Source organism: Penicillium pulvis, assembly GCF_028828015.1.
Source record: "Penicillium pulvis strain IBT 33274 chromosome Unknown contig_5_segment0_segment0, whole genome shotgun sequence".
NCBI lineage: Eukaryota > Fungi > Ascomycota > Eurotiomycetes > Eurotiales > Aspergillaceae > Penicillium > Penicillium pulvis.
Genome location: NW_026643078.1, coordinates 1,222,840 through 1,243,440, shown reverse-complemented (window position 1 = coordinate 1,243,440; position 20,601 = coordinate 1,222,840). Strand labels below are relative to the sequence as shown.

Sequence of the window (20,601 nt, the reverse complement as noted above, 5' to 3'; positions counted from 1 at the left end):
ATATTGATGAAAATGACATTTGCTCCACTCCAGGAACAAGAAAGCTCCATAAAAGAAAAGAAGAATACCATCCATGAAAATGCACCCCACATACTAGCTGGCTTTGTCCGTCCAGTACTCCATACAGAAGACTCCGTGCCTGAAAATGCATAGATGCCCGAATGCGAATCCCGACTCATTTAGCGGCAAACGAAAACCGCTTTAAATCCAACGTCGGGGTTTGTCCAAAGCTGGTAGCAATCTCTTCTTCCGAATCATCGCTGTCCGGAATTATGAAATCCTCACTACCTTGGGGCGTGTTAGCCTCAGTAGTGACTGGCGTCTCATCCGACTGAGACTCTGAAGAATCCGCGTGTCTGAGCGACGTGGGAAAGTTGATGCTACGTGAGCGGTGAAGAGCCGCTTGACCCATCCGCTGCAGCGGAGTAAGACGCTGCCGTTGAGGGCTCTTGTGTCGAGAGTCGATCATGGGTGTCCGAGGGGACGAAAGAAATGCATCCCTTTGACTGGTCTGAATCACCGGAATCCTGGTCATAGGGGAGCGCTGAACAGGGGAAGCAGGTTTAGATCCAGATGTAAACGTGAATTTGGAAATAGTTGAGTTCTGTCGTTGGACATGATACCCAAGAGCCTGGTTGAACTTGTTGTCCTCAGACGAGAACCCGGACTCTGACGCTGGAGTCTCCATTGGGGCTTGATCATCGTCAGTCTTCGGATCAGGAACGGCCACAGCCTTGACCTCCACCTCGCTCTTTCCCTTCGAAGGGGTATTCTCAGGATTGGTATCCCCTTGGTCTGTCATAGTCTTCGCCTTCAAAACAGGATCGGAAATCCGTGAGAAGATATCCTCCGCGACTTCATCCGAAAAGACGTCCATCATGGACTGGCGTGCCTTTTTACTCCGAGATACTTTCTGTCCACTAGGGCTCACTGGTTCAGTAGTAGTAGCAGCAAAGAACCGACTTTGGACGCTTGGACGAGCAGGAAGGGAGTCATCCTCGGCTTCGGAGCAAAGTCTCTGTCTCTTGGTCGGCTGCAGGTTTGATGCCCGCGCAGTCTGAGCCAAGATTGTGTTTCGCCCAACGCTTCGAACCATGGGGCTGAGACCTTGGTCAGAGAAGGCTCGAACCGGAGTTGCCCTAACTGTGTTGGATCGTAAGGGCACTGAGTTGGGTTGCCAGGAGTTGTTCGCATTCCGCTCCAGCAGTCTCTGCTGACTCGGTGATGGAGTCAGGCTGTTCGGATCCAACTCGGCGAGAGGTTTGCGTTTCGGAGTAAAGAACGTGTTGATAGGCTTGCTAGGCTTCAGCTCTGAAGACGACCCCAATGTCTGACGGCGACTAATACCCATGGGCACTTTACCTGCAACCAGCGGTTTCATTTCAATGGGCTCCTTGGTCGTCGGGTCTAGATCCCCGCAAGCGACCCCAGCCGCAGTTTCTGGGTCCACATCGGCTCCGACAAACGGCATTTCCTCAAGATCTACTCCCTCGTCGGGAGTGGTTAAAGGGATCAGCTTTTTTGCCTTGGGACAGAAAACACGCTGATAGAGAAAAGTATCTTCGGCCTGCTTGAAGTCTTTAAGGTAATCAGCTGGGACCTTGAACTGGCCTTCAAATTGAAGCATCCGCAGCGCTTTCTCCACAGTCTTGTGCTTGCGAATGCTGCGGTATGCCGTCTTTAATCCCATCTTGGGAATATTGGCCAAATAGTCACAGCCGCTAAGAATGCACATTCGACGAAAATCGGCATCACTCCATCCCACCAGGCTCACTTCTCGACAAGCAGTAAAATCTGCTCGGTTGAGTTCAATACACTCGCCATGTTGATCCAGTTTCGACAGCAAGCGTTTCGCTCCAAATACTAACAAATCCGAGTCCTCGGAAATGATACCATGTACAATTCCCTGTTGTTCGAGATACACCATCTGAGGATCAGCCTCATATGGAGCCACCACGTACTGTACGTTCATTTTCTTTAGTTCTTCAATCAATTGGCGAGCCATGTAGGGCGTAACGTCGACGGCTTTTTGGAATTCCTGATAGGCCTCCGGGATTCTGCCCTTCCGTTGTAGTTCCAATCCCAAGGCCTTGCTCTCTTGTCGGCGACGGTGTCGATCGGCTTCGGTCGCCGCTTTGCTGGGAAGGTCGTCGCCATCGAAGACCATGTAAGGCACTACTCCGAAGTAAAGGAGCATACGGACTCGATGAAGAACAAAATCAATGTGTCTGTTCTTGCATTAATATATCATCATAGTGTTGAATGTCTCTGATGGTTGGTTCATACTTCCTTGTTGGCCTATCCAAGACCAGATCCACGGAACAAGCAACTGTACCACGGTGCAGCCAGCCATAGGCGTCCACCGCGAGAGTCTGGCCGGCAAACTTCTTAAGATGGCATGGTTTTTGGATGGATTTCAGGAGACCGTGAAGTCCTATGAAATATTAGAATCGTTCGAAGCATCCTTACCCCTTCGGTCCAGCGAATTTACCTTTGATACCCATTGCGGAAACCGGGGTCGAGGCTCAAGCGGGTCCTCGGGTTAAATGATAAACAATAACATGCGGATTTGAAATGTTAAAGGCTCAACGCGAAAAAATCAATATGCAGTATGGTAAGGAGGAAGGACCGATACAGAATCACCGAGTAAATACCGCCATGGTTGGTGGAATGTTTGCTCACGTTTGTTCCCCTCTCGACGCGCAGACGCGATTGGAAGGGTTTAGGGAAGGCGGTGGTGCTATCTTCACCGCCAGATTCTGCACATGCCAAAAAAAATAATTATCAAATCTAATCTCGTTGCTATTACGATAATCCCCACCACGCCCTTAATCATGCCTCGCACACTTCAAAAAGTACACAAACAAATCTCCAAGAAGCGCGGTGTTATCGACTCGCTTCATGAGAACAGCCGTGATGCCAGGCGTTTACGCCGTGCCGGTTCTCGGGACGACCGATTGATCCGCCATACCGGAGCCGTAATGAAGGCCCGCCAACCTTACAGTGAGCATTAATGGAGCCCAGTTTCGGTCAATTGATTTTCTAACTCTCTACTAGTGGAGCGCATTGAATACTTCCATAATGCCGTTCAAGATATCGACGAGCCTTTGAATGATGAAGGGTTGGCCGACTTGGTGAACCAGTACGTTCTCTTATCGCAGTGGGACTCGGAAAGATGAAATTCTAACAGTGAATAGGTGCATTAACCGCGACAGCGAAGAGCTTGCACAGCTTCAGCAGGAAAGGCGCAAAGGCCGTCCACCACTTCGACGTGAGGAGGCTCTGTCGCAACGGACACAAACGGAGGAGAAGGAATTCAAGACCGGTTTCTGGATGCCGGATCTTAGCGACGAGGATGCATTTTTGAAGTTGAAGCACTGGAATGGAGAGTGGACGGCTCTCAGCTCAGCCAAGTTCATTCGCTTGGTCATTGGTGGAGAAAAACAGGCCTCTAGCTTCCCACCCAAGGGTATGTCATGATTGATGTTCATGATTTTTAGACGATTCTTTTTCATTTCTTCACTGTTTCAAGTGGGGTTTGATTGGCGCAATATGGGATATGCATCGACGCTTGTTTTCTCGCGAAAAGTACTTGCTGATACCAATTATGACATTTAAATCAATTCAAACATTTCAATGAATATGGAAAGTGCTAAAAATTACCGGACGATTTAATTGCATGATTAGTACGTAGCTCGTCCAATGGAAACAACGGCAGATCTGCAAACCAGACTTAGGCGGAGCCAGAAAAGGCCCGGGCTTGGCAACATCATCGCGGCAGCTCTCATCTTTTTCTTCTTCAGCTTCTCCCCTTCATCCATTCCATCCACACATTCACAATGCTTTCCCTCCGTGCTTTCTCTCGTTCCGTCCCGCGGTTCTCCCGCTCCATTGCCCGCGCTTCGATGCGCCCGGCTGTCCTCCCCAAGCCTGCTCTGCTCCAGCCCTGGAAGCAGGCCACCAAGCCCGCCTACGCCGCTTTCTCTACTTCCAGCGTCTTCCGGGAACCCGCTGCTGAGGGTAAGTTATATAGATGATGACTGATCCACGGAGATTGATGCGATGTCTCCGGTGAAGTCTTCCGAGTAAAAAGCTAATGTTTTGATTTTTCTTTCAACAGGAGATGTTGAGCTTCTTGCCAAGCTTGATGAGGAGGTGAAGCACGAGAAGGCCTCCGGTGCTGAGGATGCTAAGGAGCAGAAGGCCAGCATCGACTACACTCTCCAGGCTGGCGAGTGGCAGGTTAAGGATGTTGCCGGCGAGCAGGAGGTTGTTCTGACCAAGAAGTTCGGCAACGAGACGTAAGTCACCCCGTCCATCTAGAATCATCGGAAATGGACACTTGACTAATGACCACTGCCTTGAACAGTATCCGCGTTACTTTCACCGTCGCTGACATTAACAACCTCTCCGAGGACCCCATGGATGACCTTCACGACGACGCTCTTGGTGACGAGGCCGAGTACAACAACCAGGGCCGCGACGTTGAGGGTGAGGACGATATCCTCCCCCCTACCTTCCCTGCCCGCCTTGACATTGCCGTTGAGAAGGCCAACCAGGGTGCCCTCTTGATTCAGGCTGTCATCCAGGACGGTGACCTGCAGATCGAGGAGATCTCCCACTTCAAGGATGCCGAGATCGCCAACGCTCACACTGCTGAGAAGGACTGGACTCGCCAGAGCCTCTACTCCGGTCCTCCCGCTGAGAATCTCGACCCCGAGCTCCTGTCCTTCTGGGGCCGTTACCTCGAGGAGCGTGGTCTTAACGTCGAGTTCCAGAACATGATTACCGACTACATTGCTTTCAAGGAGCAGAAGGAGTACGTTTCTTGGTTGGAGAACGTTCGCAAGTTCATTGCTGCTTAAGTGATGTGCCTGCATCCCAATTTTCACTTTTGACATTTTCGTCTACGTTGTAATAACCCTCTTGAACTGATCTATGGCGGCACTACTCCGCATTGTCAGGCGTGTACCAATAACTACAAATTAAATAAATGAATAAGTCTCCGATCATGATACTGCATTGCGTACTACACTCGTTGTAAGCCATCTAGTTCCAAGCTTTTTCTATTTTCTCCGGCTCGCAGGAAGGTCGTGTTGCTTGAGCGTGAAGTAAAAATGTAGGTCTCAATCCTTGGAAACGTAATTGAGTGGTATGTCAACCAAATCTCGTAAATGGTCTTTAAAATGATGTTTAGTCCATGGCAAATATGATTATAGAAGAAAAGAAATCGACAGCTTGGGGATCATGCAACCAAAACGCCTAAAAAAAAAGCTCTGCTCACGTCACCTGGGACATGTGCAAATTTGCCTTAAAAATGACAGGACATGAAAGTCATAATTCACAGTGTAGTTCAGACCCGAGCTGATACTCAAAATTCCATCGGATCAGCTTTGATCTTCGGTCCAGTCTCATCACGCTCTCGCTTGCCGGCCCGCTCTTCCTTGATTAGACCCGCAATAAACGACCGGAAGAAATCGATGTAGGGCTTCAGACTAGTCTTCTCATAGTCCTGCATTTTGCGAGGTCCTCTGATGTCAGAACCGTTCGCTGCACTGCCATTTGCATCAGGCATCTCAGTCTCGGTGCCAGCGGGATGTTTGGCATCGTATTCATCAATCTCCCCAAGGAGACCCAGCACAGTCGGGACAGACAAGGGGTCGAATTCATCAGCCTTCTTAGGATCGATTGGAACGCAAATTCGGCCAGTGCCAGGGTGAATAACAAATGGACTCTTCAACAAGTGAATCATCTTCTTGCTAACCTCGGCATCAAGACGTGGGTAGGTGTATTCCAGTACGATGTCTTGCTTAGCATCGCGCAGCGTAGAGGTATTCAATGTGCTGCTCTTTCCAGTTTTGGCCAATGCATCAATATCGGCCCATTTACTGGTGCTAGGACGATCAGGGGAGGAGCTCCATTTCCTCCGCAAGGCGTCATTCAGCGATTTATCCGGGAGCAGGTTGAGAAGCTTTTCGGCCTGTTCGGAGCTTGTGAACGTATCTTGGTCAATAAGTGTCGTCTGTCCGAAGTGGTTCTTGAGAATGTCAAGACTGCGAGTGATATGCGGGTGCAGAGGTCGCTTTAGGTTGACTTTCTTGCCACTTGAGGATCCTCCCTTAACTATTTCGAGGTAGCCAGCAATTGCCCTTCGTCGGTCATCGGGCATGTTACGGGCGCGCGGATCGCAAACCCAGGCGTGAGCACCACGACGACCCGAGTAGACCCATAGGATATGCTCGAAACCGAAATCCTCCCGGAGGGCGGCATCAATCACCTTGATTGCCATAGTGACAAATGCCCAGCACTTGGCGCAGATACTAGCGCCTGAGCAGCATGTTCGGATGTCGTCGTAATCTGTCATATCGATATCGAAAACCAGTTCTTTCGAGACTGGTTTCATCTGGCCTCCTCGTAGGGTCTTGCGGTCGCGAGGATTGGTGCTGTAAACGGGTCCGATTTCGAAACGAGATGGGTTCATTTTAAGGATGTCTTTTCGGAACCTAGCGTTCGATTTGTTAGGCTGAATTTCTTTTGACCGCGAGGGGCATTTTAGCTGGTCTCACAAGTCTGCGGTGGGGTAAGATTGGTATCGGAGGTAGGCGTCATTTTGGAGGGTCAGGGCGAATTCGCGGTTGCCAAACTCCCGAGTAGGCACAATTCCGTGGTTCAGCCACTGGAAAAGATAGCGAAATGGGAAGAGGCGTTGGTAGAAGGCGAGCATGACATCCGAGTCCACACCCGACTGGAATGGCGCTGGTACACTTTTCTATTCATCAGCTCAGAACAGAGCCTTATTGAATCTGATCAACTTACGGTTCCGGTGCAGGAGCTGGAGAACTCTCCATCTTCACGTCCCGCGCGCTCGATGCAGGGAACTCTTCGTCATCATCATCGTCGAACATATCTTCTAATTTGACCCCATTTGCCTCTTCTGGAGCATCGGGGAGGGTTTCATTATCGGGTTGGGCGGGGGGTTCCATCGTCGCTACTGAGTGAGGCATAATGTAAATAATTGATGTCGTTGATACTTGAGATCTCGAACCCGAACAGGAAAGTCCGGACGCGCGACGCGTCGAGGAAAGCGCGCCCTAACCCTAGTCACGTGTTGGTCATCTTGCCTAATCCGGATGCCACCTCTGCATCTACATACATCCTCCGAGCCTTCATGAAGAACATTGACTAAGTCGATATTATCCAACTCACAAGGAAGCCCCCGAAATTTTCCACATCTACCAAGTGACTCACTACCGTTTGCAGCTTTTTCTCGTAGAGGTACCTGTTACTTAATGACAAACCTTGGATGATGACAAGACTACCCAAGTTGGCTCAAACTCTCAGCGAAGACGAGACGGCTTCGTTAGCCAACGTCGCTGAGTAGCATCTGGTGCATTGCCACTGATTCGTGTGCAGCAAATGCAAAGGCTGCAGAGCGCATTCATAGGCCGATTCCTTCTCAAATGGTGGAGACAGGATCAAATCCGGCGTCAAGGCAAGATCTCATTAATGTGGACCAAGAGGCACTGGGTCACATCAACAGTGGATATCAGAAAAATCTGATCTATTGTCCCCATGGAGTGAAAGGATCGTTTTCTGGGGAACTGCAAGGCATTCCTCACATTCCTGACTGGGCTACAACCAATCACAGCAGGGGCCATCTCTACTGCACCTACAATGATCTACATTCCTCAGCTTCAAGGTGAACACTCCCATTGGCACTGGAGCCTCTAGCCTTACGACCGTTTTGGATCTCCGTAATGAGCCTGTCAAGTAAGTGTGCGCATGCCGAAGCGAGATTCCAATCTATGATTGGTGAATACTAGATCTCCCCCACATGTGGTTGTCCACAGCGTGGCAAGTCCTATATTGCCGTTTCCGGCTTTAACACAACCTAGCCTTTCTGCTTGCACTGTCAAGCCCTGCTTATTACGTGATTATTGAGGCCTCAATCGACTATAGCAAGGCCGGTGTTGATTTAGATACCTTCTTGTCGTGGGTTTGTGTACCGATTATGCTGATTCACAGACTGTTTTTGACTTCATCAAGTGCTAAGCTACTTTTATTGGCCGCAACTCCGCATCAACTGAGTTTGATCTCAGAACTCGACCTCGATTTACTTCCGCATTGGGAGCTTCTGTGGAGAAATTATTGCACTACCAAGTAAGATGAAACCACAGCATGTCACGTTTGCATCTAAGTCGACCACACCAAGGTATCATTACCCCATGATATTTGGCCTATGATATTCAATCAGTGCCTCTGCTAGCCACGGCTCGCAGTCACAGTTCCTGCATTCGGCCATAAATCCCTCAGATGTGGATCAGGTCAACGTTTTCTCTCCTGAGCACAACCATGGCAGCCATCTCCGTCATGACTTGGGCGATGTTCCTCGAGTCGAGCATATAAACCCCTTTGTGTCTCCCTCCTCAACGACTTTCTTCTCATCCCTTCATCAACTTCACTCGTTTTATCTTTCCAAGCTCAAGCTTTTTCAATTTCTCGAAATGATCCAGTCCATTGCTCTTCTTGGCCTCGTTGCCACCCCGGCCTTTGCTGGTGTCATGCAGGTCCGTGGTGAGGCTCACTCCGCTGCTGCCCAGAGCTCTGCTGGTCACGTTGAGGCGTGGGGTAACAGCTGGAGCCGTCCTGCCGACGAGCACGAGTCGTGGACCACTCCCTGCTCCACCAGCACTACTCCCACCCCGGCAAGCACCACCACCACCCCGGCGAGCACCACCACTCCGTGCACCTACTCGACTACTCCCACCCCGGAGTCCAGCTCTACCCCGTGCACCACTCCCACCACTACTCCCAGCTCTACCCCGGAGTCTAGCTCTACCCCGTGCACCACTCCCACCACCACCCCTACCTCGGTCTCTACCCACCACACCAAGCCTCCTCACACTCCTGTGATCCCTGGCACCACTAAGACCATCACCATCGTCACCACCACCTGCCCTGGTAAGCATCCTAAACTAAACCCTTCTCAATTAAACTTATAATTAACAAACTCCTAGTGACCTCGTCGGTTGTTACCTCTGGTACTTCGACCTTCACTGTCCCTGTCACCGAGACCAGCACCATCACTCTCACCAAGACCACTGTCTGCACTGCTTGCGAGGAGAAGCCCATGACCTTCGCCAACGCTACTATCCCCGCCACTGTTCCCGGCACTGCTCCCGGCACTGCCGTTGTGGTCCCCACTACCTCTGCTGTTGTTGTGCCCGGCTCCTCGGTCGTCCCCGCTGTCTCCACTGCTGAGGCTTCCACCGTCCCCGCTGTGGCTTCTTCCGTCCCCGCTGAGTCTGCCTCCGTCCCTGCTGAGGCTTCCTCCGTGCCCGCTGAGTCTGCCTCTGTTCCCGCTGGCTCTGCCTCCGTCCCCGCTGAGACCCAGGCTGCTTCCACTGCCGCTGTCCCTGCTGAGTCTGCCTCCGTGCCTGCTGGAACCGCTGCTGTGCCCGCTGAGTCTGCCTCCGTCCCTGCTGGATCCGCCGCTGTCCCCGCTGAGACCCAGGCTGCTTCCACTGCCGCTGTCCCTGCTGAGTCTGCCTCTGTCCCTGCTGGATCTGCCGCTGCCGAGACTCCCGCTGCCACTGCTGTCTCCGTGCCCTCCGGATCTGCCTCCGTGCCCACCACTGAGCAGACCAGCGCCCCCGGCACCTTCACTGGTGCCGCCTCCAGCATCAAGCCCGCTGCCGGTCTCTTGGCTGGTGTTGTCGGTCTCTTCGCTCTGCTGTAAATTCAGCTATGAGTATGTGAGTGTTAGTGTTTGCATCTGGCTCCAGTTGCACACTTTCCTCAAAAGACTGCCCATTTGCTTTGGCTCTTTCGGTCTTCGTGGTGCGGACCTGAGAGTTAAGCAATCGGGAAATTGATATGTTGTGCTTTGCTTGCTTGGCTACAGTGCATCGATAGTAGATCCGCTTGGTCTCCCCCATACAGGGTTGGGGGAAAAGAGTTGCTTGGTCATTTCGAGAATTTGTTTTACACTATTGTGTCAGCTCGTGATATAAAGTAATGGTAATAAATACATGGCTTTTGCTTGGATTTTTTTTTTCTTTCTTTTTGTTGTATCTTAATTCTTGTTAGATTATGCGGCCTGCATACGAAGGGAATTTTGCTTAATTTTGATCGAAATTATAATCAAAAGTTACCTTTTAAGAATGAACGTTCTGTTCCTGTCTCAAATATTTTATGTTCTTTACTACTAACAAAAGTAGGGCTCTAGCTTCTGAACATTGCTTCATCTCGTCATTCTATACTCTATTCGTCACTCTATACTCATGTCACTCTATACATTTCACATCAATTCAGCATAGACATTTACTCCTCATTAACCAGCACGTAACGGTAGCGCGCAAGACCCTCCTCCATATCCACAATGGCCTTGTTAGCATCCTTCATTGGAATCTCCTGAATCCAAGGCTGAATACCCTTATCCGCGACCAATTGGAACATCTCCCGAATCTCATTCGGGCTACCAACAAGGGAGCTCTCCAACTTCAGACGACGCATCAAGCTCCGCACAGGAGCAAAGAGACCACCATCCTCAGGCAAACCAACCTGAACCATGGTACCACCAGTCTTAAGAAGACCAAGGTAATCAGTCATAGGCATCTAGAAAAATCAGTTAATGTCCTTGATTCACCCGAAACCTGAATAATCCGCCCAACTCACCTTAGTAGACGAGACAGTGCAAACAATCAAGTCCAAAGTTCTAGCATGCTTGCTTGCCCACCCCTCCTCCTCGTCAGTAGCAATATAGATATCAGCTCCCATTTTAATCGAGTCCTCTGCCTTTCCGCTCTTCCGCGAAATAGCAACAACCCGATCAGCACCCATAGCCTTGGCAAATAACACACCGAAGTGTCCCAGGCCTCCAACACCAATAATACCAACGGTCTTGCCAGGTCCGCAGTTGTTGTGCTTCAGCGGGCTGTAAAGCGTAACACCACCGCAAAGCATAGGCGCAGCAGCAGCAGAAGAAATGGAATCAGGGATCTTGACGGCAAAGTGTGCGGGAACACGGTTGTACAGCGCGTATCCACCGTAAGACTTTCCGCCGTTGAAGTGCTCGCTGTTGTATGTGCCGATCACTTTCTTGGAGCAGTAGTTCTCCAGGCCCATGGAGCACTCTTCACAGTCGCCCTGACGACCCTGGCAAGAGTCGCTTTGGGCTCCGACGCCAACGCGGTCTCCGAGCTTGATGGTTGTCACCTTGGAGCCCACACGGACGGCTTTGCCTACCAGCTCGTGGCCGACGCAGCAGGGGTACATGGCCGGACGCTGGGATTGTTAGTGATTGACACTTTTCCAAGGTTCTAGTATAAAGGGGGAATCTGGATAATGCATGTATGCATTTCGATAAGAGAATAGAAATAAAAACATACCCAACCACTGCGCAAAGTATGCAAATCCGAACCACAGATACCACAATGCGAGATCTTGATATCGATATCGGTTTCCTCCCACTCTTTCGGCTCGAACTCCTGCCAGACCATATTGCCCTCGGCGGAGCTAGGGTCAAGACCCATCCAGCCCTCAAACTTGTAATCGGTGGCCATGATGTAATTTTTGTTGCAAAATTGATGCTTTTCTGTTTAGAACTGTGCAGAACTGAGTCTATTTTGTAGTCTTTATCTTTCAAGAGGAATTCCGGAAGACAGGCCCCATTTATCTGTGCCGGCCGAGTTTTTCTGGGTCCGACCAGCAACGGGATTGGCCCTGAGGCCCACATCTTCCGTTGAATTGATGGAAAAGTCGGCTCTCATTAAAGGAATTGGTAAGCAGGTTGAATCTTGTTTTTGGGGTAGTAAAGATTGGAGTGTTTTTATGCTGCTCTTATCGCTGCTATGGAGTATTGTATTGGAAGAGAGTTGAGAAGATGTTGATTACTCAATTGATTTAGCCTGGCTCTACAAGGGCTTTTTTCAAATTCCAAGGTTTTCTATAGAAGTCCCTGCTTGAAGAAAAGCATCTTACAATGTTTTCCTGGGGATGAGACAACCGCGGCTGGCAGCGGAAATACCGGATTTTAGGTCCCGACCCGTGGACGGAGACTTTCCTATATTAGTAGGTGCAGAGTGAGAAGTTTAATTTCATGAAACCCACCCTAGAAGGATCTAGAAATCATATGCTGACACATACCGCTATGTTCAATCCAAGTGAATCACATATTTGGAAGTAGCAAGAGGCAGTTGGGTCGACCTTTTAATAGAAAGGTGTACATGACCTTTTTATAATCCGATACATATAGGTTAGGAATGCAGGACAAGAAAGATAAGAAGAAGAAAAATTAAACATGTAAAAACCATTCTATCTCGTTCTTCTCGGATCCTCGCTTGCGAAACATGGATATAAAAAACAACCAGCCTCTAACTTGGCTGGGAACGCTATACCCTACAACTAGAAGAGAGACAAGATGTCTTCATTGGTCTTCTTCTGGTTGTCATTCGCCGGAGAGGTGGTACCGGACAGATCGAGGCCAGAGAACCCATTCATCAAATCACCAGCAGCTCCGCTACCATTAGCACCACTCGATGAGGGCTGTGATGCTCCTGAATCACCGAACACTCCCAACAAGTCGTCCAGGTTGTTGTTGCCTGAAGGGGCCGGGGCTCCAACTGCAGGGGACTGCACCCGGACGGGGGTGCCAGCTAGACCCTCCAAGCCGGACATGCCACCAGCATTGTTTTGCACAGATGCCGGGGCACCACCGTCGAAATCAATGTCCAGCAGGTTCTCGACGTTGTTTTGCGCCTGCGCAGAAGGAGTTGTGCCACTGACAGCCGCTGCGGCTGCGGCTGCCAGTGGGTTCTCGCGAGCGTTTTGGAGTTGTTCCCTAAATTAACTATTAGTATATATGAACGGACTTCGTAGGGGGCTTGGTTAACGTACTCGATAGCGGCTCGCTGAACGGCATCCGCACCGAAGCGACCTTGTCCAACAAATTGCTCTGGGGGCTTGTGGTACACAGATGATAGAGTAGAAAGCTCCTGGAGGAGCTGTTCGAGGAGAGCGGGCGGTAATGAGTGGATGGTAGTGACAATAGGTGGCTTGTCGGAAAGAACAATACTTTTGGTGGCGTTCTGGTCACTGGTGTTGGACAGGAGACGCCAGTAAATATAGGCTCTGTCACGGACATCTGGATTATCGTTCTCAGCGGTGGCAGCCTGAAGAACACGCTGCACCAATCCCTGGGCCTTCTCGGGCCGCTTAAGGAAGAGCTTGACGACTGCAGTAAGGATTTGTAGTTGAGTCTGAGAGAACTCTTCGTTGAATCCATCCACAAAGCTACCCAAGATATCACCTGCGTTGCTGATCTTCTCGGCATACTCGCCAACGATCCAGATCAAGGCTGCTCGGGCATTGGGCTCATCCAACTCATCAATGCACTGGCACAGGGTCGGGATAATGCCCTCGTAACCAGGGTACTTTCGGAAGATATCCCTGATGACGACAATGGCCTCCTGAACGACATAGTTGACCTTCAAGTTGATTAAATCCAATAGCGTGTTCACGCACTTTTCACTGGCGCTCTCGATCTTGATTGCAACCTGGCCGATCGCCTTGACGGCGCGTCGCACAAAGTCCATGTCGACTTCCATGGCGTATTCTTTCAACTCTGCCAGGAGCTGGTCGACATTGCGATCGTTTGCTATCCGCACCATAATCTCCAATTTTTGGAATTTGACATATGGTGGGTCATTGTATTTGCAGAAGAATACGCGCAATTCCTTGTTCAAAATATCCGGCTGCTTCTGGAGCAAAAGATCGATGTTTCTCAACGCAACATATTGCACCTCGGGTTCGGAAGAAACCAATGTCACTATCATTTGTTAGTCCGCGGTATAAGATGAATTGAATTGTGAATGCAACATACCCAGAGGAGGGGCCATCTTCTTGAGATATGTCTTTCCCAGCTCCGGGCCGACATACTTCATGTGCAGGAACACAACCTTGACTGCCGCAAGAACCACACTTGCGTTCACATGCTGGAACTGAGGCGCGACTCGCTCGCAAATGTGCTCCGACTCCTTCACATCAGCTGCCCGGTACTCGGCTAGGGTCGAGAGGATGGTAACGCGACCCCATTCCGTGCACTCATTCAATGCCATAAGCATCTTTCGTAGTGTGTTGGTTGTGATCTGAAGAGCTCCAAGTTCAACGGCTGAGTGGTGGATTTCCGCAAGTGCGGTCACCGAGTTGGCCACCACCATCGGGTTGGGATCACCAATCATCTCCTGCAGCATCTCCAAGAATCCGTTCTCAAGGCACATGCTGGGGTTCAGATCGAAAAGCTTGGCGACACAGATCGCGGCGGTTTTGCGGACATACGGCGATTCGTCGCGAAGGGTCTTGCGCAGCGGTTCCTCCATGTAGTCCACCATCTTCTCCACTCGAATACAACCCATTGTGCGAATGGCGAGGGCTCGAACTAGCGGGTTAGGATCTTCCGAGTCCTGTACGAATGTGTTGACAGCGAGAATGCAAAGGTCAGGGTGTGATTTGGCGTAGTTCCTATACAATTCCAGTGGTCAGCATATGCGGTTCCCCTTAAGGTGTTGGGGATGACCCACATGAGGTAAAGGTAAACCAGCTTCTTCTGCTCCAAATCGGCGGTTGCAATGTTCTTCAGGACATCGGGGAAAAGAGCCGAGACGTCCTTGCCTAGAGTCATGGCCATAATTGTCTTCTGGATAGACTCTTTCCTGTGGGAGTGTTAGTATTGCCACACCATCTCCCTCGGACCATTCACTATATCCACGAGTCTGGCGAGCTAACGTACCGTTCATAGGCATACTGGGAGCTATTCTAACAGTCAGCATGGTCGGTCATTCATCCTGGCTAAGTAGCCACCTATGTTCAGAGGGGGTTCCATACACAAGGCCAGCTCGCAATTCAAACGTCTCTCCTTTCCGAGGCACCGCAAAGGCGCCGCGGATTTTGTTCATAGCCATAGCGTGGTGTGTTTTGCTTCAGCTCCGACTTTGTCGTGCTTCCGCCAATGGAATCGGGGAGGTAGGGGGTCGTAAGGAGTCGAATAGTTGGGAGACTGCGGGGAATTGCGAGCTTCCACCGGTCGCGCGACTTCGGGAGTAAGGAAAAGGCGATCGGAGACGGGTCTTAAACCATTCCCCCCTCTCTACTCAGGTGCGAATAGAAGAAAAAGAGAGAGAATGGGGTTGCTGGAGGAATTTCGGCGGAGTGACGAAAGAAAGAGGTGAGAGGGTGTTTGGGCGATCAAAAGTTGTCCACAAATGGCGGGCTCTGGACCTTCCCGTCCGCTTTACCTTCGGCGTTGTACGTCTAGGCCTCCTTTCACCATTTCTCTCCTCCCAACCTTATTATTGTAGCTGTGCTCAAGATGGTCAGTGTAAATTGTTTACATACTGCATGTGTCAAGTCTAACGTACTTACAGGCTAATCTTCCTAACCTGCGGCGTCTCTTCGTCGAAGCGCGCACAGAAGTCGAGGAGAACGAGTACTCCCGGACAGCGGTACATTCCTCCTATATCACGTCCATATCATAGGCAACTTCTAACGGAGATGGCAGTTCTATAACTTGGTTCTCTTCATTTCATCCGTCGCGATCTTCAGTTTGGCCGCTCAACGCATGAGTGGACCCAAGGCCGGCCGGTGACGCAGTACAAACACGCGACATGGAAGAAGCAGTCAAACAAGGATACCCACGGCACTGGTCATTATGAATACATATGGCTAAACACTATTGATACATTGCAATTACAGAGTCATTTAGAGGCCGTATCAGTCCGACTCTTCGCCATCGCTCTCCAAAAATGCAAGTGCCTGTCGACCTCGGGCAGCAGCACGGCGTTGAGGCGGTCCCTCTTCTTCTCCTTCGTCTCCGCTCCCTTTTCCCCATTGCTTCGCACCTTGCTGGATCATTTCCAGATCTGCCTTGAGCTCGCGCTCATCGCGAATCTTGTTGGCTTTCTCTTGTGAGTATCGGCCCGTCATACCGGCATCCTCTAGCATCCCCTTGAGATGCTTAATCTTTGCCTTTGCGGTATCGTACGGCGCCAGCTCACGGAACCACATCTTACGGATGCCGCATTTAACCAGCCATCCTTGTAACCGCTTGATCTCTGCTTGATCTGGATCCTCCTCGTCTTTGGATTTGGCTTTGGGCGCAGGCTTCTTCTCCTTCTTAGGAGCTGTCTCGGTACTCTTTCGCTTGCGTGCGGGCTTGGGCTTGGGTTCCTCGTCCAGGACCACAGACATCTCGCTTTCGGAGTCGTCTTTGACAATTTCCGATGATTTTACTGCATCGGAATGTTCTTGAGCGTCTGAATCTTCCGGCTCGTCTGTAGCAGGCTTGGGAGACAGCTTTTTCTTGGGTGCAGTTGCACGCTTCTTCGGCTTTGCGACCTCTTCTTCACTCTCGTCACCAGATGGCACTGTGGCCTCATCCTCCGAAACAGGGGTTTGTGTCTTTTGGCGCTTTCTCGGCTTGGGCGCACTGTCGCTCTTGGTTCGCTTGGCCGGTGCTTTCTTTTTCGGTTGCGGTGGAGGAGACGGGGATTTTTTGGTTGGCTCAGTTTCGCCGTTTTGAGCACTTTCCTGCACGTCCTATATTATGGAGATCGTATGTTAGTGCTGGCCAGGATAGTATTTGCGTATGCCAATTGAACAATGAATCTCTTACCACTTCCGCCTTTATAATCTGCTCGCTTCGGGCCTTCCAATCACCCGTAGTTTTGAAGTATCCTTCTGCGAGGCCAAGCTTCTTCTCCGCCGCAAGTCGTACTCGTTTCACGGTCAACTCCTCCATATTGCCAGACTTGAATATCCCAGCAACTTCATCGCGCAAGCCTTTCTCTAGTTGTTTATCGGACGGAGCGGTAGGAACATCTGGCTCCGACTCTGACTCGGAGTCTGACAGCTTATATTTTGGTCCCATGGTATATCGATTCGCGACAGACACCGCAGATGTTTGCAGTATGCCGAAAGGGTTCGCTTTCAAGATGACTTATATGGGATGAAGGCGACTTTTCCGTATAAAAGAGCCCTTTATAACCGCGACGATGCAATTTATTTGAATTGCAGAAGGTTTGACACGTCCAGTCGCGTGGTCCTAGATTGAGGTTGGAGTTGGGATCGATGACAAAGCTTATCGGCGATCAGCGCGTTATCTGTCAAAACACTGTGACTTTCTATTGCAAGCAAACAAGGTTGTCCAAAATAAATAAATTTGCCAGGGTATTTTTTTCTTTCAATTCATGCTTAAGGTTCCATTTTACGTCATATTTAGATATGAGTACAGGCTGGACAGGCTGAGGATGGTTTGATCAAACGTTGGTGCAACAACATATTCTGTTGAAAATATATATATGGAACGGAACGTGTATTATCACATATCCAGGACATAGAGGCCTCTAAGTTGTACTCCTGGCTACGCAGGATAGACAAGAGCGGATGAATATCTATTTGGTAGGTAGAAACGAACGAAAACATCAAAGACCCCTGCAAGCCCCGGAACTATACCAGTGGATCTAAAGTGCTTAGAAGGTATTTCCCATCAACAAAAGACCACCTGGGCGCCGCAAGAACTGCATATCTATGTAAACCCTTCAGTCATTTAATCCAGATGTGCTTTCGAATACTATCAGTGGCCCGAGAGGCTCTGGGCTTTCCATTGAGTCATTCAAGTTGCACAGTGGACAAGATGCAGATACGTAGATATGCATGCATTCATTTTAAGGTTTTTGACAGGATATACACACTTCATGGCCAGCAAATACGTTCATGGTTCCTATAGCTAATGACTAATTCCCCTCGCAAATTCACTTCGTTCTAAAATAGTGCCATCCTGCTATTAATCAAGGTCTAGGTAGGACGTAATAGTCTGACATGGCGCTGGACCCTTAGTGGATCCCCTAAGACTTACCCCGCTTGAGGTTAGCGAAAAATAAGCACTACCTAGTCATGAAAGTAACCTTTGAAAATAAACAAGTATAACCCAGAAAGCCGTCTTGAATCCAAAATAACCTGCAGCTTTGGTCGCATACCGTGCAGCCATGGCTGATCCCATATCCATCACAGGCCTGATCGTGGACGTCAGCCACATAATAGCCCGTCTGATCAAGTACGCCAAAGCAGTACAAGGGGCAAGAGCCGAAATGCGAAAACTAAGCGAAGAACTGTTTGGCTTGAGGGGTATTCTTGACCATTTACAAACACAGTCTTCATCATATATCCCCAAGGTCCAACATATCGAGTCAGAGGGCTCAACTCCCTTCAACGAAGATATCATGGAAAGGGTTCTCCATACAACGAAAGAATTCCTTGATTCCCTCCTGAGAGATCTGGAGCCGGCTGAAAGTAAGCTGAAAAGCTTGAAACAGAAGCTTGAGTGGCCTTTTACGGAGGCAAAAATCAATGCTCATCTTACTCGTTTGGAAAGAGTAAAGTCTTGGTTGATACTGGTTCTTACTGCAGATCATGCTGCGGTGGAGCGGGATATGCAGCGGGAAATTGGGAGCCTGGCCAGATCTTTGACTGAGGATTTGAAGATAAGAGAGCAGGAAAGAAACCAAATGGCTAATAAAGAGCTTTTTCAATGGATGGCTCCGGTGAGTCCGGCCAATTCGCACCTGCGAGCGAGTGAGGGACATGATATTGCATCTGGAAAATGGTTTATTGGTGGTCATCTTAAGCATTGGCTGCGGCATGGGGATAGGAACATCTTCTTCCTTGTGGGAAAATGTATGACGGTCTCGTCCACTCTGAAGATGATTTACTGATCAGGTAGTAGCTGGGACCGGAAAGACAACCTTATTGTAAGCCGCACGTCAAGACCGCATTATATTTGGCAAGAACTTACTAAATGGTTTGTAGTGCTCAGTGTGTCGATGAACTTGTGTCAATGGCTTCGCAAGATTCAACTTTTAGCTTTGCATACTTCTACTGCACCATGAGTAACTCGGCCTCTCAGATCCCCGTTCACGTGTTGGGATCATTGGTGGCTCAGCTTTCGGGAGAAGATGCTTCCATACTCGACAACATCCGACCAATTTACAACGATATCCCCAAATCTCAGGCTCACAAGCGTACCATTGAGATCACTGTTCTGGAAGATGCAATCATCAAACATGCCTCTGGCAAGACGAATGTTGTCATTCTAGTGGATGCTATCAATGAAAGCCACGACACAAGACGTATCGAAATTTCTCTTTTGAGACTTGCCAATCTGGCCCCAAATATTCGCATTGTAGTAACGACTACATCGACGATGGTGGCCCGACGAGACGCCGAAATGCTGAATATCAGCGCGCAAATGATGTCGGGTGACATAAAAGCCTATATAAATCACCGACTGGAGTCCAATGTAGCATTGATGGACCGGAAACCCGAGTTCAAAGCTGAAATCCAGAAGACTTTGTCGGATAACGCTAATGGATCGTGAGCTTTGAGTGTTTCCCTTGTTGTGTGTGCCTAGCCTAACAGTCGAGCAGGTTCCGCTGGGTGCAGCTTTCAATGGACAACCTATGCACCCAGAGAACAACAAGGTCAATGCGCGAAGCACTCCGAAACCTACCTGGAACGCTTCGCGAAATGTACGCGAAAACCTTAGATCAGGTATCTGCCGAGGACAGACCCTTTGTTCGGGAGGCGCTTTTCTGGACCAGTTTTGCACAAGACCACGTCTTCATGAGCGAAATGCTCACCCTGGACGTCCTCAACGAAGTGGTTGTTCTTGATGAAGAGTGCACAACGCTAGACGAAGACATGATGCTAGTCCCGGCACAAATTCTTCTCGATATCTGCCAGGGCCTCATCACCCGTGATCAATCTGGTTATGTCGCTCTGGCCCATTCATCAATCAAGGACTTCCTGACGTCCGACTGGATCAAGTCTTCACGAGTCAGCTATTTCAGCATGGACCCTGCCACTGCGAACACCATCATAATGCGAAAGTGCATCACATATCTATGTCTCGACAATTTCAAAGACGGATACACAAGCAAAGGGCAGATAGCTCGGCGTTCAAGAACGTACAAAGCCCTCCCATATGCTACATACATGTGGCCCAAATACGCTGCGGCTGCTGAGCTGGGAGATGCAGAGCGGAGCCTGGTGCAGAAGTTCTTCGATACGAGACATCTTCCTCGCCAGGGAAACTTTGGTGCCTGGATGCAGGTTCTGATGCCATCGGTGCAATTTTCAATAATTGAAAAGACGCACCCTTTATATTATGCAAGTTCTTATGGCTTGACTTCTGTTGTCAAGATGATCCTCGAATTCGATAAGGATCTGGACATTAATGCCCCGGGAGGTCGGGTCGGTGCCACGGCTGTCTTCGCCGCCAGTAACCGTCAAAATTTTGATACTGTGGACGTGCTTTTGAAAGCAGGTGCCGATCCTAGGATTTTGGATCCAGGAACTGGTTGGAATGTTTTCAACCTGTCCCAAATGTCAAAATGGTCTGGTCTTCGGGCTCCTCTAAATCAGTGGCTTTTGGGGCAAAAGATGGAAGTGCAACAGAAGTATCGAACCAAATATGGGCTGTAAGGATACAGAAAACAGAAACAAATAGAGGATTTGTTGTTCAAACTATAAAGTGGCTCCATAGATCGC

General features: G+C 49.7%; 10 protein-coding genes across 10 annotated transcripts; 5 read left to right on the top strand and 5 right to left on the bottom strand.

Annotated features, from left to right (window-relative positions):
- Positions 1–175: 175 nt before the first annotated feature.
- N7503_007049 (putative exonuclease) lies at positions 176–2,504 on the bottom strand (the record flags this gene model as incomplete). Its single annotated transcript, XM_057066596.1, has 3 exons — positions 176–2,228; positions 2,287–2,434; positions 2,492–2,504. The coding sequence occupies 3 exons, from the start codon at positions 2,502–2,504 to the stop codon at positions 176–178; spliced, it is 2,214 nt and encodes a 737-aa protein (XP_056920277.1).
- A 330-nt stretch (positions 2,505–2,834) lies between these two features.
- N7503_007048 (translation machinery-associated protein 16) lies at positions 2,835–3,480 on the top strand (the record flags this gene model as incomplete). The annotated part of the gene is made up of 3 exons (XM_057066595.1): positions 2,835–3,003; positions 3,058–3,142; positions 3,198–3,480. The coding sequence occupies 3 exons, from the start codon at positions 2,835–2,837 to the stop codon at positions 3,478–3,480; spliced, it is 537 nt and encodes a 178-aa protein (XP_056920276.1).
- A 359-nt stretch (positions 3,481–3,839) lies between these two features.
- Positions 3,840–4,865, top strand: N7503_007047 (MAM33 family protein; the record flags this gene model as incomplete). The annotated part of the gene is made up of 3 exons (XM_057066594.1): positions 3,840–4,020; positions 4,121–4,301; positions 4,370–4,865. The coding sequence occupies 3 exons, from the start codon at positions 3,840–3,842 to the stop codon at positions 4,863–4,865; spliced, it is 858 nt and encodes a 285-aa protein (XP_056920275.1).
- Positions 4,866–5,371: 506 nt separating this feature from the next.
- N7503_007046 (DNA primase subunit PRI1) lies at positions 5,372–7,008 on the bottom strand (the record flags this gene model as incomplete). The annotated part of the gene is made up of 3 exons (XM_057066593.1): positions 6,817–7,008; positions 6,567–6,764; positions 5,372–6,503 (listed from the first exon to the last, which is right to left on the bottom strand). Exons 1-3 carry the CDS (start codon positions 7,002–7,004, stop codon positions 5,372–5,374), a joined length of 1,518 nt encoding a protein of 505 aa, XP_056920274.1. The 5' UTR covers positions 7,005–7,008.
- A 1,496-nt stretch (positions 7,009–8,504) lies between these two features.
- On the top strand, positions 8,505–9,739 carry cspA (putative cell surface protein; the record flags this gene model as incomplete). The annotated part of the gene is made up of 2 exons (XM_057066592.1): positions 8,505–8,961; positions 9,018–9,739. 2 exons carry the CDS (start codon positions 8,505–8,507, stop codon positions 9,737–9,739), a joined length of 1,179 nt encoding a protein of 392 aa, XP_056920273.1.
- Positions 9,740–10,323: 584 nt separating this feature from the next.
- On the bottom strand, positions 10,324–11,564 carry N7503_007044 (NAD(P)-dependent alcohol dehydrogenase; the record flags this gene model as incomplete). The annotated part of the gene is made up of 3 exons (XM_057066591.1): positions 10,324–10,617; positions 10,678–11,286; positions 11,391–11,564. 3 exons carry the CDS (start codon positions 11,562–11,564, stop codon positions 10,324–10,326), a joined length of 1,077 nt encoding a protein of 358 aa, XP_056920272.1.
- Positions 11,565–12,405: 841 nt separating this feature from the next.
- On the bottom strand, positions 12,406–14,960 carry N7503_007043 (putative AP-1 adaptor complex subunit beta; the record flags this gene model as incomplete). The annotated part of the gene is made up of 6 exons (XM_057066590.1): positions 12,406–12,841; positions 12,898–13,828; positions 13,883–14,520; positions 14,580–14,711; positions 14,789–14,809; positions 14,884–14,960. 6 exons carry the CDS (start codon positions 14,958–14,960, stop codon positions 12,406–12,408), a joined length of 2,235 nt encoding a protein of 744 aa, XP_056920271.1.
- A 300-nt stretch (positions 14,961–15,260) lies between these two features.
- On the top strand, positions 15,261–15,643 carry N7503_007042 (DUF5310 domain-containing protein; the record flags this gene model as incomplete). Its single annotated transcript, XM_057066589.1, has 4 exons — positions 15,261–15,303; positions 15,357–15,370; positions 15,423–15,500; positions 15,557–15,643. The coding sequence occupies 4 exons, from the start codon at positions 15,261–15,263 to the stop codon at positions 15,641–15,643; spliced, it is 222 nt and encodes a 73-aa protein (XP_056920270.1).
- Positions 15,644–15,768: 125 nt separating this feature from the next.
- N7503_007041 (putative transcriptional regulator) lies at positions 15,769–16,924 on the bottom strand (the record flags this gene model as incomplete). Its single annotated transcript, XM_057066588.1, has 2 exons — positions 15,769–16,593; positions 16,670–16,924. 2 exons carry the CDS (start codon positions 16,922–16,924, stop codon positions 15,769–15,771), a joined length of 1,080 nt encoding a protein of 359 aa, XP_056920269.1.
- A 1,117-nt stretch (positions 16,925–18,041) lies between these two features.
- On the top strand, positions 18,042–20,535 carry N7503_007040 (uncharacterized protein; the record flags this gene model as incomplete). Its single annotated transcript, XM_057066587.1, has 4 exons — positions 18,042–18,729; positions 18,776–18,803; positions 18,862–19,425; positions 19,479–20,535. 4 exons carry the CDS (start codon positions 18,042–18,044, stop codon positions 20,533–20,535), a joined length of 2,337 nt encoding a protein of 778 aa, XP_056920268.1.
- Between the last annotated feature and the right edge of the window lie 66 nt (positions 20,536–20,601).